Source organism: Astyanax mexicanus, chromosome 22 (genome assembly GCF_023375975.1).
Source record: "Astyanax mexicanus isolate ESR-SI-001 chromosome 22, AstMex3_surface, whole genome shotgun sequence".
Taxonomy (NCBI): domain Eukaryota; kingdom Metazoa; phylum Chordata; class Actinopteri; order Characiformes; family Acestrorhamphidae; genus Astyanax; species Astyanax mexicanus.
Window position 1 is genome coordinate 28905998 of NC_064429.1, and position 14506 is coordinate 28920503.

Genomic DNA, 14506 nt, shown 5'->3' on the forward strand with positions numbered 1-14506 from the left:
CTACCTCAGCAGCACAATTTTAGTCACTTATAATTCAGTAGCACTAAAATTATATTTTTTGTACAATCAGTGCATTTACAAAAGACAGGTAAATTAATGTATGCTAATGAAAGTTAGCTAGCCATGTACAGCTACTATACTTCAGTTGGTAAACAGCCAGTTTGTGAAAATGTAGTAATATGCAGATTTAACCTCAACAAGGAGTGGAAATCTTGCATCATAACCACTGCATACACCAATTAAACATTTTGAAGCCCAAGTGCATTTGTCTCAGTTAAATAAAAGCAATTAAAAAGCCACAGCTTAAAAATACTGCATTATTGAACAATTCACATTTTAATAGCAGATACAACACATTCACATCAACAGTTCTAATTATGGATTTATTTTAGCAATTCTGCTCTAGATTAGCTACATTAGTGCAATTTTAGCCAAACATTTACCTCAGCAGTGCTGCTAAAGCTGCATGTACATGAAACTTGCTTAGAGAAAGGTTAGTAGCTTCTTTGGTAAACAAATGTAGTAAGTAAGCTTTGCTAGCCCAACCTGTAGAGCAAGTACTTTTTAGCTGCTAAAGGGCCATGTGGTTGGTGTGGCACAGCGGATAACACCAATTTAAAGAAAATCTATAAATTAAAGCACATTAAGTCCAGTTATTGCACTGCACATTTTGTTGAACAAACCATAAATGCACCAATTTTACCTGTTTAAAAACCCAGGTGGCATAAAGCATTAAACTTCTAAAATATCTAAAACACATTCAATTCACAGAGTAAAACATATTAAAACGAAGTTTCACAGCCACACAGAACACAATTAACAGAAACCTGAAGAAAACTAAAACACCACATGGTGTAACATCAGCCTGTTCTCATCTGCAGCCATCTTGGATACTGCATTTAAAATAGTGGCTCCTCCCCAAATTACTTCAGCCAAGGACTCCATCTGAAATCTGATTGGCCATCTGAAGTACCCCTGTTCTGTCACTCCCCTGTCCTTTGCCCAAGAGCAATGACCAGATTGTAGGTGGATGAGGTTCCATATTCTGGAATACCCAGTGTGATTAAAGCTCATGTTGGAGAGATGATTTAATGTTTTGATGGTTTAAACTGACAGCATTTGCGAAAAAAGTAAAAAAAAAAAAAAAAAAAAACATTGAGACGTATATGCTTATATAAAAAAAGATCTACAAATGGTTTAAGCTTATTTTTTTTTTGTGAAGACGTCTCAATGAAGTAAGACTTTTGTGTCTAATTGAGTAAAATAACCTAAGATAAGGTGAAAACTGTAAATAAGACTGTCTAAGATCATTATTCCTAAAATAATATGCAATATAATCTTGCACTTACACAGTGTTAGTAAAACAAATATACAATCTATTGCATAGACTTTAGATGGTTTCACTTTTTACAATGTAGCATTTTAACATTTGTATGCCCAGCTTTTAACGCCCAAGTATTTTAAACACAAACATATTTAATATTTAAAATTAAACAATATTATCCTACAATATTTCCAGTGGCTATGTGTTTATTTTTGCAGGGTGGTAAAAGGACATTTAGCACCGGTGTAACAGCATCCATGATATGAACTATAAACTAATAAACACTGAATTTCTGAAACGTTAGTATGGAAGCCTGAAAGCTCAGCGTGTAGAGGCAGGTCGGAGAGCCTGGACGTGCACAGGGCCGGGGTGGAAAGTTCATTAGGGACCTCCTCACTAAATCTCCTCAGTGTCCTGTTGGGATTAGGTGAGAGAATACAGGACTTCACTCGGATGGGAATTTCTGGTTCACTCTACACACATCCATCAGACGTCTCATAGACCTGCTGTCTGTAGCCGGGCTGAGGGGTCATTAGGAGTTATGTGGAAATGTTACGTCCCTACGGCCCTACGTCCCTATGGCCTACGTCCCTACGGCCTACGTCCCTACGGCCTACGTCCTGGATCACTGTGCTCATGATAATGTTGAGTAATGAGTAATGTTGATCCAGATATCCTAAAAAATCTGAAGGCCAGTATCTAAAGGCCTTGGTTTATTCTTGTCTTTCTGAAGCCTTGGATCAGAACTATAGATTTTATCTTTCTTTATTCTCTTGAAAAAACAAATTATTTCTCGGGCAAATGGTTTATATGTTACATTACTAAAAATAGCAGCTCTCGCTTAGATGACAGCTTTGCACATCTTGGCTGGATTTTCTCAGGCAGTTTTCTAAAGTAGTTTCTGGAATTCAGGCTTTCAAGTTAACAGCTGTGCTGAACTTATCAAGAGTTAATTACCTGAATGTCTTGCCTCTTAATGTGTTTGGGAGCATCAGTTGTAAAGTAGTGAAGAGGTAGAGATACAGGTATACAGTGAATAGCTCTATTTGTGTAACATTCTAATCCATATTATATCAAGAACTACTCAACTAAATAAATAAAAAATGACTTGAAAAAGTTAAGATTAGTCAATTTGAAACATTTCAAAAACATTAAAGTAAAAAATATTATGAAGTTCAAATGCAAAGACTATCAAAAACATTGATGATTTTTTTGATTATGATGAAACTGGCTCTCATTAGGACTGCTCCAGAAAAAGGAAGAGCAAGATATTTCTCTGTTGCACAGGATAAGTTCATCAGAGTTACCAGCCTCAGAAACCTTTAACATAACAGCACCCCAGATAAGAGCCATTTGTGTTTTTGTTTGTTTAACTCTTTTAATTTACTACATGATTCCTTAAACAGCTCTGGAAAAATGATGAGTTTCTTTGATTTTACCAAATTAAAAACCTCCAGAATATAATCAAGAGGAAGATGGATGATCACAAGCCATCAAACCAAGCTGAACTGCTTAAATTTTAGCACCAGGAGTAAATGCATAAAGTTATCCAAAAGCAGTGTGTAAGACTGGTGGAGGAGAACATGCCAAGAATCATAAAAACTGTGATTAAAAAACAGGATTATTCCACCAAACTCTTAAAACTTTCTGAATATGAACTTGCTTTTTTGCATTATTTGAGGTTGTACTAGCACCTATAACATGATCATTTTGAGATGTTTTATGAAGTTTCTAAAGGTGCAGATTAGAGCAGTATGATCACTAGGCATTACTGTTAATATTACTTCATAGAGAAAGCTCTGAAAGCCTGGCCATAGTTCCATACCTTGTGTGGTCTTTTCTTGTGTTACATCATAGTAGAGCTGTTTTCAGAGCTATAGCTTTATTCAGGTTTCTCAGAGTAATAAGTGTTGATCTAGGATCATTCGCTGCCTTTTAAACTGAAGACGCAATTATTTGGGTGCTGGGAGCTGATCCTAGATCAGCACTGTAGCTCTGTGACTTATGGGTCTGGAACCCTCCTGCTGTCCTCGGCTGTCATGTTCTGTGTGATTAATAATTGTTGTGCGAGCGGCTGAACGTGTGACTGTATTCTCTGCTTTGTTTTTCTACATTCATCATTCATGTCATCTTTTTGGGAACTCCCCCCGGTTACAGAATGGGAGATGACGTGCTACAGGCATCATGTTTGAGGAATATCAGGAGCTGTAATTACATGTAGTGGACTTAAAGGATCTACAGTTTTGGAAAAATTAAGAGACCACTTAAAAATGATGAGTTTCTTTGATTCTCCCCAATTAAACACCTCTGGAATATAATCAAGAGGAAGATGGATGATCACAAGCCATCAAACCAAGCATCAAACTATCAAACTGCTTGAATTTTTGCACCAGGAGTGCAGGCATAAAGTTATCCAAAAGCAGTGTGCAAGACTGGTGGAGGAGAACATGCCAAGATGCATGAAAACTGTGATTAAAAACCAGGGTTATTCCACCAAATATTGATTTCTGAACTCTTAAAACCTGAACTATGAATATGAACTTGTTTTCTTTGCATTATTTGAGGTCTGAAAGTTCTGCATCTGTTTTGCTATTTTAGACATTTCACATTTTCTGCAAATAAATGCTCTAAATGATTTTTTTTAAAAATGGACTTTGGGAGAATGTTGTCCGTAATTTATAAAATAAAACAACAATGTTAATGTGTATCTAAAAATATATATATAAAAAAATATATATGTATAAAAATGTATCTATTACCTATTACCCAGTGGTGTGCAGTGAATATAGTGGGTACCCCTTCTGCAAACCATCCGCCCCACCCAACCACACAGACCACCCCGCAACCACCCCCCACCCCCCCCCCAAGCGACACGTAGATAAAAATACCATAACTACATATTATCTGTCTTGACTTATATATATATATATATATATATATATATTATATATATATATATATATATATGTGTGTGTGTGTGTGAGTAATTTACTTTTTTATATATTCACACTGTTACACTTAAACAAAAATGCCAGTGAGGTCAGATTGTGTATTGCACCAAAGAAAATCCAAACGATCCAGAAAACACATGAAAATAGAAAAAAAAAAGAGAGAATTAACGCATGCGCAGACCGAGCTAAGTAGCATGTTTCGACAGAACACCTGCTGGAGTTCGCTGGAATCAGGATATATATATATATAAATATATATATATATATATATATATATATATATATATATATAGAGAGAGAGAGAGAGAGAGAGAGAACTAATTATATGCTCATCCATTTGATTGTTTTCTCTAATCTTACAGAGAATGTGGATCTACATCTGAATCCATTTACCCAGAAGGTGGATCTACTGAAGTACGTGTCCAGCCTGGTGCCGCACAGTAAGAACTCGTCTCTGTATGAGGATGATGATGGATGTGCAGTGCTGAACGTTGGACTCTACTCAATCCTGACCCTCCCTACACAACAAGCCTTTGGTCCAAGGTCTGTCCATGGGGTCATGTACTGTTCCTGATCTAAGTGTGCTGTTGCTGTGATGCTGGATAAATAATATAACAGTTCAAGTAATGTAAAAATGCAGCTTAAATCCAGAATATGAAATAAAATAAATGTATGTATGTGTGTGTGTTATTAGCTTTTCAGATGAGTTCAGTGTTCTTCTTCAGCTGCGGAGCTCTCAGGAGGAGGATCGTAGCATCCTGACCATTCTAGACTTCTACAATCAGGTGATGCTCCAGATACGACTCAGTCCGTCCAGCTTCACTTTCATCATCGCCCAGCAGAGGGATTATGAGTGAGTTTCATAACCTTTAATGAACCACTAAACACTGTTAAAGATATTATTACTATAAAGGTAAATGTACATATTTGTGGCAATACTTGTCATTAAAAACACCTCATGCCCTCATACACTATTCTCCAGTGAGTGTTCTGTTCTCCACAGGTTTGTGGTACCCGGCCTCTCTGATTCACAGTGGCACTGGCTCTCAGTGGGGGTCTCTTTTGAGTATCTGGTGGTGTACGTGGACTGTGTGCTGGTGGAGAAAGTCAGATGGATGTACCCCTACATGGGCATCACCACCGAAGGTCTGCTGATGGTCGGGGGCATTGCAGAGGGGTTTGAGACACCTTTTGAGGTATTACAGCAATTCTTTTTTTATGTCATGTGTTGTACAGGGGTTGGACAATGCAACTCTTGTGAAACAGACCACAATAATAATTTATTGTGGTGACGGACAGTTCTGGTGGAAACAGGAGAGTTGAGGTGCACATTAAATTCTGCTGTGATTTGATCAGCAGTGGTTTTATATTTTTTTTGGATACAATCCGGGTTAGCACCCGAACATCCCTTTCAGACAGCTCCCTCTTACAGCGTCCACAGTTAGTCCTGTTGAATGTGGTTGGTCCTTCTCGGTGGTATGCTGACATTACCCTGGATACCGTGGCTCTTGATACATCACAAAGACTTGCTGTCTTGGTCACAGATGCTCCAGCAAGACGTGCACCAACAATTTGTCCTCTTTTGAACTCTGGTATATCACCCATAATGTTGTGTGCATTGCAATATTTTGAGCAGAACTGTGCTCTTACCCTGCTAATTGAACCTTCACACCCTGCTCTTACTGGTGCAATAATGTGCAATTAATGAAGATTGGCCACCAGGCTGCTCCAATTTAGCCATACAAACCTTTCACACTAAAATGACAGGTGTTCTAGTTTCATTGTCCAACCCATGTACAATGTCATGCAATATCTGCAAACCTGTATTTTGAACATTTATGAGTAAATGATGCTGTAAAAAAAGAGCTCATTGTATCTTAACCTACAGGTGTACCCCTTTTCTCTGCAGTAAAATTACTTATTTACATTCTAAAAATTTTAGAGCTTTAAAATCTCCTACAGGACACTTGGAGAAGCTGCCTGTTTTCTCTCTACTCCACTTAATAATTCCAGATCAGTAAAAGGAATCAACCCAAATTCTGCATGTTTAAAAATAGACATTAAAAACTAGACAAACATAACGAAACTAAAGGTTTGGAAGACCTGAACTTGTATTCATGATTTGTATTCAGAAAAATATTGATTTTAATGTGAAATGTTTGGGAAAGAGACAATTTTATGATTTTATTAATTCAATTTTGACATTAACCCTTGTGTGGTGTTCGGGTCTGTGGGACCCGTTTTCATTTTTCATCAAATGATACTAAAAAAATATTTTTTTTTAACTCAAACTCATTGGCATTGGCTCATTTTTTTGTGAAAAACATATATCAAAACACATTTTCGATAAACACACACTGTACACCCTCCACCCCCGCCCCCCCAACCATTTATATATGTTTGGCCAAGGGCTAATAATCATTGCTTCATTTATAAATTTGAAACTAAACAAATGTTCTACTCATATCTTGAGTTAAATTCATTAAAAAACTAATTAAAAAAAAGAGTAGCACTTTTTAAAAGAAATGTAACATAAGAAAGGTAAAGGGCAAATATTAACCATGTAAGCTGTTTATATTGCTTGCAATTTAGGTGAAGCAAGCATGTGTAAAACATTTTAATGTAAAATTGCTTAATTTTGCTGAATTAAATACAAATAACAAAGTAAACGAGTAACAAAAATATGAAGATATTTACTTAACCGTTTTTTATGCTTTTCAGTAATGTTTCGTATCAGACATGAAAGCTTTTTATGTAACGCTCGAATAGAAATCCTCAAATGTTAGTGGTGTAATGACAAAAATTTACAAAAATCCTGGTCTGTTAAGGGGTTAATAATATTTTAATGCCCACTGTATGGGCAAACGTATTGTACACTTAGTATTGTGTTTTCTGAAATGAAGCATATTAGGAAAGGATTTAAACACTTTAAATAAACTAATTGCTATACATTCCATATCAATATTACACATAAGGGGCCAATATCACACATTTATTATACATTTAAATTGTTTCATATTTCATATTAAAGGCTATAATCAATCTGATATTTGATTACACACCCTGAATGGCCTCAATTCACTGCAGCAAACCCATACCATCTTATAGTAAGAAATGCTCACGAGGAATGCTCTTTTGATGACCATGTGACTCTAATCTATACCTCTCGTGTACATACTGAGCACATTAGTGATATCAGCATCCTTTAACGCTGACGGAGATTAATGTCCAGCAGATGTTCCAGCCTGTCTGATACAACCTGCATTCCCAGTCTAATCCATTCCTTTTGGGTTTCTACAACAAGCATTGCATGAGAAGCGTAAATGATAACATGTTCTGCATCCATCAGACCAGCAGAGATGCAGCCAGAACTACACTGCTCAAAAAAATAAAGGGAACACTCAAATAACACAATATAACTCCAAGTGAATCAAACTTCTGTGAAATTAAACTGTCCACTTAGGAAGCAACACTGATTGACAATCAATTTCACCTGCTGTTGTGCAAATGGAATAGACAACAGGTGGAAATTATTGGCAATTAGCAAGACACACTCAATAAAGGAGTGGTTCTGCAGGTGGGGACCACAGACCACTTCTCAGAACCTATGCTGTCTGGCTGATGTTTTGGTCAGTTTGGAATGTGGGTGGTGCTTTCACACTCGTGGTAGCATGAGACGGACTCTACAACCCACACAAGTGGCTCAGGTAGTGCAGCTCATCCAGAATGGCACATCAATGCGAGTTGTGGCAAGAAGGTTTGCTGTGTCTGTCAGCGTAGTGTCCAGAGGCTGGAGGCGCTACCAGGGGACAGGCCAGTACACCAGGAGACGTGGAGGAGGCCGTAGGAGGGCAACAACCCAGCAGCAGGACCGCTACCTCCGCCTTTGTGCAAGAAGGAACAGGAGGAGCACTGCCAGAGCCCTGCAAAATGACCTCCAGCAGGCCACAAATGTGCATGTGTCTGCACAAACGGTTAGAAACCGACTCCATGAGGATGGTATGAGGGCCCGACGTCCACAGATGGGGGTTGTGCTCACAGCCCAACACCGTGCAGGACGCTTGGCATTTGCCAGAGAACACCAGGATTGGCAAATTCGCCACTGGCGCCTTGTGCTCTTCACAGATGAAAGCAGGTTCACACTGAGCACATGACAGACGTGACAGAGTCTGGAGACGCCGTGGAGAGCGGTCTGCTGCCTGCAACATCCTTCAGCATGACCGGTTTGGCAGTGGGTCAGTAATGGTGTGGGGTGGCATTTCTTTGGAGGGCCGCACAGCCCTCCATGTGCTCACCAGAGGTAGCCTGACTGCCATTAGGTACCGAGATGAGATCCTCAGACCCCTTGTGAGACCATATGCTGGTGCGGTTGGCCCTGGGTTCCTCCTAATGCAGGACAATGCTAGACCTCATGTGGCTGGAGTGTGTCAGCAGTTCCTGCAAGATGAAGGCATTGAAGCTATGGACTGGCCCGCCCGTTCCCCAGACCTGAATCCGATTGAGCACATCTGGGACATCATGTCTCGCTCCATCCACCAACGTCACGTTGCACCACAGACTGTCCAGGAGTTGGCGGATGCTTTAGTCCAGGTCTGGGAGGAGATCCCTCAGGAGACCATCCGCCACCTCATCAGGAGCATGCCCAGGCGTTGTAGGGAGGTCATACAGGCACGTGGAGGCCACACACAATACTGAGCCTCATTTTGACTTGTTTTAAGGACATTACATTAAAGTTGGATCAGCCTGTAGTGTGTTTTTTCACTTTAATTTTGTGTGTGGCTCCAAATCCAGGCCTCCATTGGTTAATAAATTTCATTTCCATTGATGATTTTTGTGTGATTTTGTTGTCAGCACATTCAACTTTGTACAGAACAAAGTATTCAATGAGAATATTTCATTCATTCAGATCTAGGATGTGTTATTTGAGTGTTCCCTTTATTTTTTTGAGCAGTGTATATTAAAACAGCTGAGCCAATAACTGGTTTAGTTTCAGCATCCCTTTCAGACAGCTTCCTCTTACAGCGTCCACAGTTAATCCTGTTGGATGTGGTTGGTCCTTCTCGGTGGTATGCTGTCATTACCCTGGATACCGTGGCTCTTGATACATCACAAAGACTTGCTGTCTTGGTCACAGATGCTGCAGCAAGACGTGCACCAACAATTTGTCCTCTTTTGAACTCTGGTATGTCACCCATAATGTTGTGTGCATTGCAATATGTTGAGCAAAACTGTTCTCTAATCCTGTGCTCTTTAGTTTTTGGTGGGCTCCATGTTGGCCCCTAATTTGGAGACCCACCAGCGTCAGTCATGGATCGGGAAGGGCTTAAACAAGGGCTCCATCCGGGTGCATGCAGCCAAAACAGATTCAAAATCAGTGAACAGTTTTAGTCTCCTCTAAACACTGCCTCCTCCCACCTAATTTACAAGTTTACTCTTTATTCACGTCTCAAGGTTAAGAGGTTAGGATTTCCCCATCACATAACATCCCGGGAGACTGGGAGTCTTCTGAAAAAGACCCTTAGTTCCTGCTGGGGTTTGAACTTTTGATATCCTCACTCGATAAGCAGAAGTTAGACTGTAGGGCCACTCTGGAGTTGTGAAACTGTGCTACATATTGTTGCTATGCAAATGAAAAACAAGTATCTCCATTTTTGTCAATTATTAATTTACTATACATTTGAACACAAAATATTTCTTACATTGTGTCAAAATTTAGTGATGAATAGACCATTAGGAATTCTCAAAAACCTTTTACATTGACTCCCATTGAAAGTTAAGAAGGTTTTATCTCTGTCCTGTAAATGTGTTTTGTAGCTGTTTTGTAGATGCTTGTTTTTCATTGGACAGCAAAAAAACAATCAGAGTTTTAAAAAAATTACCTTTTGTTTGTTGTTTCATTAGAAAGATATCGTCACTATCGGAAGAAAAAAAAACATATATCTAAAAAAACAGTAGCTTCACAAGAACATGGACAAAAAAAAACTTCTTAACGTTTGATATGATAAGGATGGCTGCTTTGTTTTATGTTGTATATGTTTATATGTATATGGTGGCACAACTGTCTAACTGCCAACTTGTGAAGAGATCAAAATTCATGAAGCTATCCCCTTATGCAGTATTTAATCAATTCCGGCTGCAGAACATTTACCAATGTTTTTGTGGCTCAACTTTATTTGACCAAATTGAGAAGTTAAGAAAGGGTTAGGAAAACTTTTGAGATGCTCTGTAATGAGATAGACAACACAATACAATAAGAAACATACTCAGACAAATCAAAACACAGAAGAGTAGAAAATATATAAGGCTATAAAAAAAAACTAACTATACAAGGTAAGGATCTATCTGTAAACGGAGCAGTGCAGTAGGTGTTGCTAATGGTCATAAATAATTAAATAATTAACAGAGTAAAGTGCAATGACATCGATTACGAAAGTGACTGATGTGACATAGAAATATAATATAATATAAGTATGCATATGTTACAAGACAGTTCTAAAAAGAGAATGTGAAAATGTGAATACCCAATCATGAGTAAGGTATACTTAAATGTAAGCGAGGTTGGGGAAGTGTTAATATAAATAATTAAGTTGTTGAATAATGTCCAAGTGGTGTGCCTGGATTAAACTCAGTCGTCAGCAGCATCCCGTCCCCGATGGGAGGAGTTAAAGAGTCTGATGGCTCTCGGAATGAAGGATTTTCTGAGTCTGTCTGTTGTGCAGCTCTGTGACAGCAGTCTGCCACTGAACACACTCCTCTGCTTCATGATGGTGGTGTGAAGTGGGTGACTATCATTGTTCATGATAGAAAGCAGTTTATCCAAAGTCCTTCTCTCAGCTATTGTAACCAGAGAGTCCAGCTCCACTCCAACCACTGCCCCGGCCCTCCTGACCAGCTTGTCCAGCCGTGATGCATCTCTCCTCTTCATGTTGCCTCCCCAGCACACCACAGCGTAGAAGAGAATGCTGGCCACGATTGATTGGTAGAACATCTGCAGAAGCTTCTTACAGATGTTAAAGGACCGCAGTCTCCTCAAGAAATAGAGCCGGCTCTGTCCCTTCCTGTACAGGGTGTCTGTATTTGTTGACCAATCCAGTTTGTTGTCCAGCTGCAGACCAAGGTACTTGTAGGTCTTTACTGTCTCCACATCAACCCCCTCGATGGAGACTGGCTGCAAGGGTGGTCCAGACCTACGGAAGTCCACCACCATCTCCTTGGTCTTGGATATGTTGGTTCAGTCGGCACCAAGCAACAAAGTCATCCACCTGTCTCTTGTACTCCTCCTCCTGACCACCCTTCACACACCCAACGATGGCAGTGTCATCCGAGAATTTCTGCAGGTGGCACATCTCAGAGTTGTACTGTAAGTCTGATGTGTAGAGAGTGAAGAGGAAGGGGGAGAGCACAGTCCCCTGTGGTGCTCCAGTGCTACTGACCACAGTCTCCGATGTGCCGTCAGTGAGCCTCACGTACTGTGGTCTGCAGGTGAGGTAGTATGTGATCCAGGACACCAGGTGAGGATCCACATTCATCTTCACCAGCTTGTCTCTGAGAAGTGGAGGCTGGATGGTGTTAAAAGCACTGGAGAAATCAAAAAACATGATTCTCACAGCACTACTCCCCTTGTCAAGATGAGAGTAGGTTCGGTGGAGGAGGTAGATGACTGCATCCTCAACACCAATTTTCTCCCGATATGCAAACTGGAGAGGGTCCAGTGCATGCTGTACCTGGGGTCTGAGGAGTGGGAGAAGCAGTCGTTCCATGGTCTTTATAATGTGCGAGGTCAAAGCTACCGGCCTGAAGTCGTTGAGCTCACTGGGGCGAGGTTTCTTGGGAACAGGGACCAGGCATGAAGTTTTCCACAGCGTAGGAACCCTCCCCAACTGCAGGCTCATGTTGAAGATATTCGACAAGGGTAACCCAAGTTCAAAGGCGCAAGCCTTAAGAAGTCTCGGGCTCACCTCGTCAGGTCCAGCTGATTTCCCTGAGCGGAGTCTCCTCAGCGCCCCTGTGACCTGGTCTGCAGAGAGGTGGAGGGGGGAGGTGAGGGGGGGCGGACTGGATGTGCTGACAGTCTGTGAGAGGGAGACCTGAGCAGCACTCAGAAGAGGTAGGGAGGTGTCCAGTGGGGCAGAGGCTGAGGTTGCTGAGATAGCAGGACAGACAGAAGCAGGTGAGGATGAAACAGGGCAATCAAACCGGTTATAGAAGAGATTGAGTTTGTTCGCTCTCTCCACACCACCAGCTGTTGCACTATCACTCTTTGGCTTGCACCCTGTGATTGTCCTCATACCGTCCCAAACTTCCTTCATGTTGTTAACTTGTAACTTCTGCTCAACCTTCTTCCTGTAGGTCTCCTTAGCCTCCTTTAAGCAGGACTTGAGTTCACGCTGAATATTCTTCAACTCCTCCTGGTTCTTGTCTTTAAAGGCCCTCTTCTTTTTGTTTAAGAGGTCCTTTACGTCGCTTGTAATCCAGGGCTTGTTGTTGGCAAAGCAGCAAACAGTTCTTACAGGAACCACAATGTCCATGCAAAAGTTCAGATAGTCAGTTGTGCAGTCTGCTACCCCCTCAATGTCCTCACCGTGAGAGTCCTGAAGCACACTCCAGTCTGTGGATGCAAAGCAGTCCTTCAGGGTCTCCTCTGCCTCCTGAGACCACTTCCTGAAGGAGCGTGTTGTGGTTGGTTGCCTCATCACACAGGGTTTGTAATGAGGCTTCAGGAAAACCAGATTGTGATCAGATTTTCCAAGTGGGGGCAGTGGGATGGCGGTGTACTCATCACTGATGTTAGCATACAGGAGGTCAATTGTCCTGTTTTTTCTGGTGGGACAGTCCACATACTGGGTAAAAGAAGTCAGTGTGGAGTCCAGCGTGATGTGGTTGAAGTCACCAGAGAGAGCGACAAAAGCATCCGGGTGTTGTGTCTGGACTCTGGCGATGGTCGCGTGTATGACGTCACACGCAGCCTCCGCGTCCGCTCGGGGGGCACGTACACACAAACAACAATGGCGTGTGAGAACTCCCGCGGGACATAATATGGTCTTAAACTCACCGCGAGCAGTTCAACATCCCGGCAGCAGATAGTCTCTTTAACAGTCACATGGCCAGGATTACACCATCTGTTGTTAATGAGGATAGCGAGCCCACCGCCCTTAGATTTGCCGCTCCGCGCGCTGTCTCTGTCCGCTCTCACAGTGACGAATCCAGGGATGTTTACATTAGCGTCGGGGATGCTAGCGGTTAGCCAAGTCTCAGTGAAGCAGAAGAGACTGCACTCCCGGTAGGTCCTCTGGTTTCTCACTAATGCTGCAAGCTCGTCTGTCTTGTTGGCCAGCGAGTTCACGTTCCCCATCACCACTGCTGGAATACAGGGCTTGTATCTCCAGTGGTTTTCCCGTTGTTTAGCCTTTAGCTTAGCTCCGGCTTTACAGCCCCTGGAGCGTCGCTTAAGCTCCGTCGGAATGGGGTGCCTCGCGCCGGCGCGGCTCTTTGTTCTGAGTGCGAGAAGTTCTTCCCTCGAGTAAACAAAGTTTCTGCAGCCCATGTGCAGAGTTTGGCGATCCGTATCCATGGGATACATATTAACACACACTACAGCATAATAAGAGACGAAAAAAGAAAGTAAACAGTGAAAAAAGTTCACTAAAGGTGAAACGCTACACGGTGCTGCTGGAAGGCTGCCGCTCTCGTCAGCGCCGGAAACTCGAAATCATTTAGTTGTTTTCCAGTGCAGTTCTAATCCTTATTCATGGTTTTGTGTTAACAGGGAGAGCTGAGGCAGATGATGTTTCTGATGGGGGATGGAAGAGCTGCCAGCCATCACTGCAGCCTCTACAGGCCTGTGTGTGAACCTTCAGTCCCAGAATCCCATTCTCCTGAAACTCAGCACAGCACTCAGGTACAATACAATTGCGGAACACTTTGACGGTGCTATGTTGTGTAGTTGAAACTGGAACTTTCTTCTAGTGCTGGGCGCTATAGCAGTTAATCCGGCACCACCAGAGAAGCATACTGGGCACAGCTCGCTAGCTAGACAGTTAGCATAACAAGCTAAAACACTGGACTGATGTGGAGACAAATGCTTATCTCACTCTGTCCTACCTAAAGAGAAATAAGAACAGCACTTTATCTGAGGAGCTCCTGCTGCTGTTCCTTACTGTATGAGTGTTTTTAACTGAGTAAAATAGAAAAACAACAGCAAACAGCAATTATTCACTCAGAAAGATACAAA

General features: G+C 41.5%; 1 protein-coding gene across 1 annotated transcript in view; it reads left to right on the top strand.

Annotated features, from left to right (window-relative positions):
- si:dkey-61l1.4 (collagen alpha-1(I) chain) overlaps positions 1-14506 on the top strand; it is a 125263-nt gene that overhangs the window by 25615 nt on the left and 85142 nt on the right. The window contains exons 2-5 of the mRNA XM_022667453.2: positions 4638-4818; positions 4970-5128; positions 5279-5471; positions 14042-14173. Coding sequence (XP_022523174.2) covers positions 4638-4818; positions 4970-5128; positions 5279-5471; positions 14042-14173 — 665 coding nt within the window. The remainder of the gene's footprint in view (positions 1-4637; positions 4819-4969; positions 5129-5278; positions 5472-14041; positions 14174-14506) is intronic.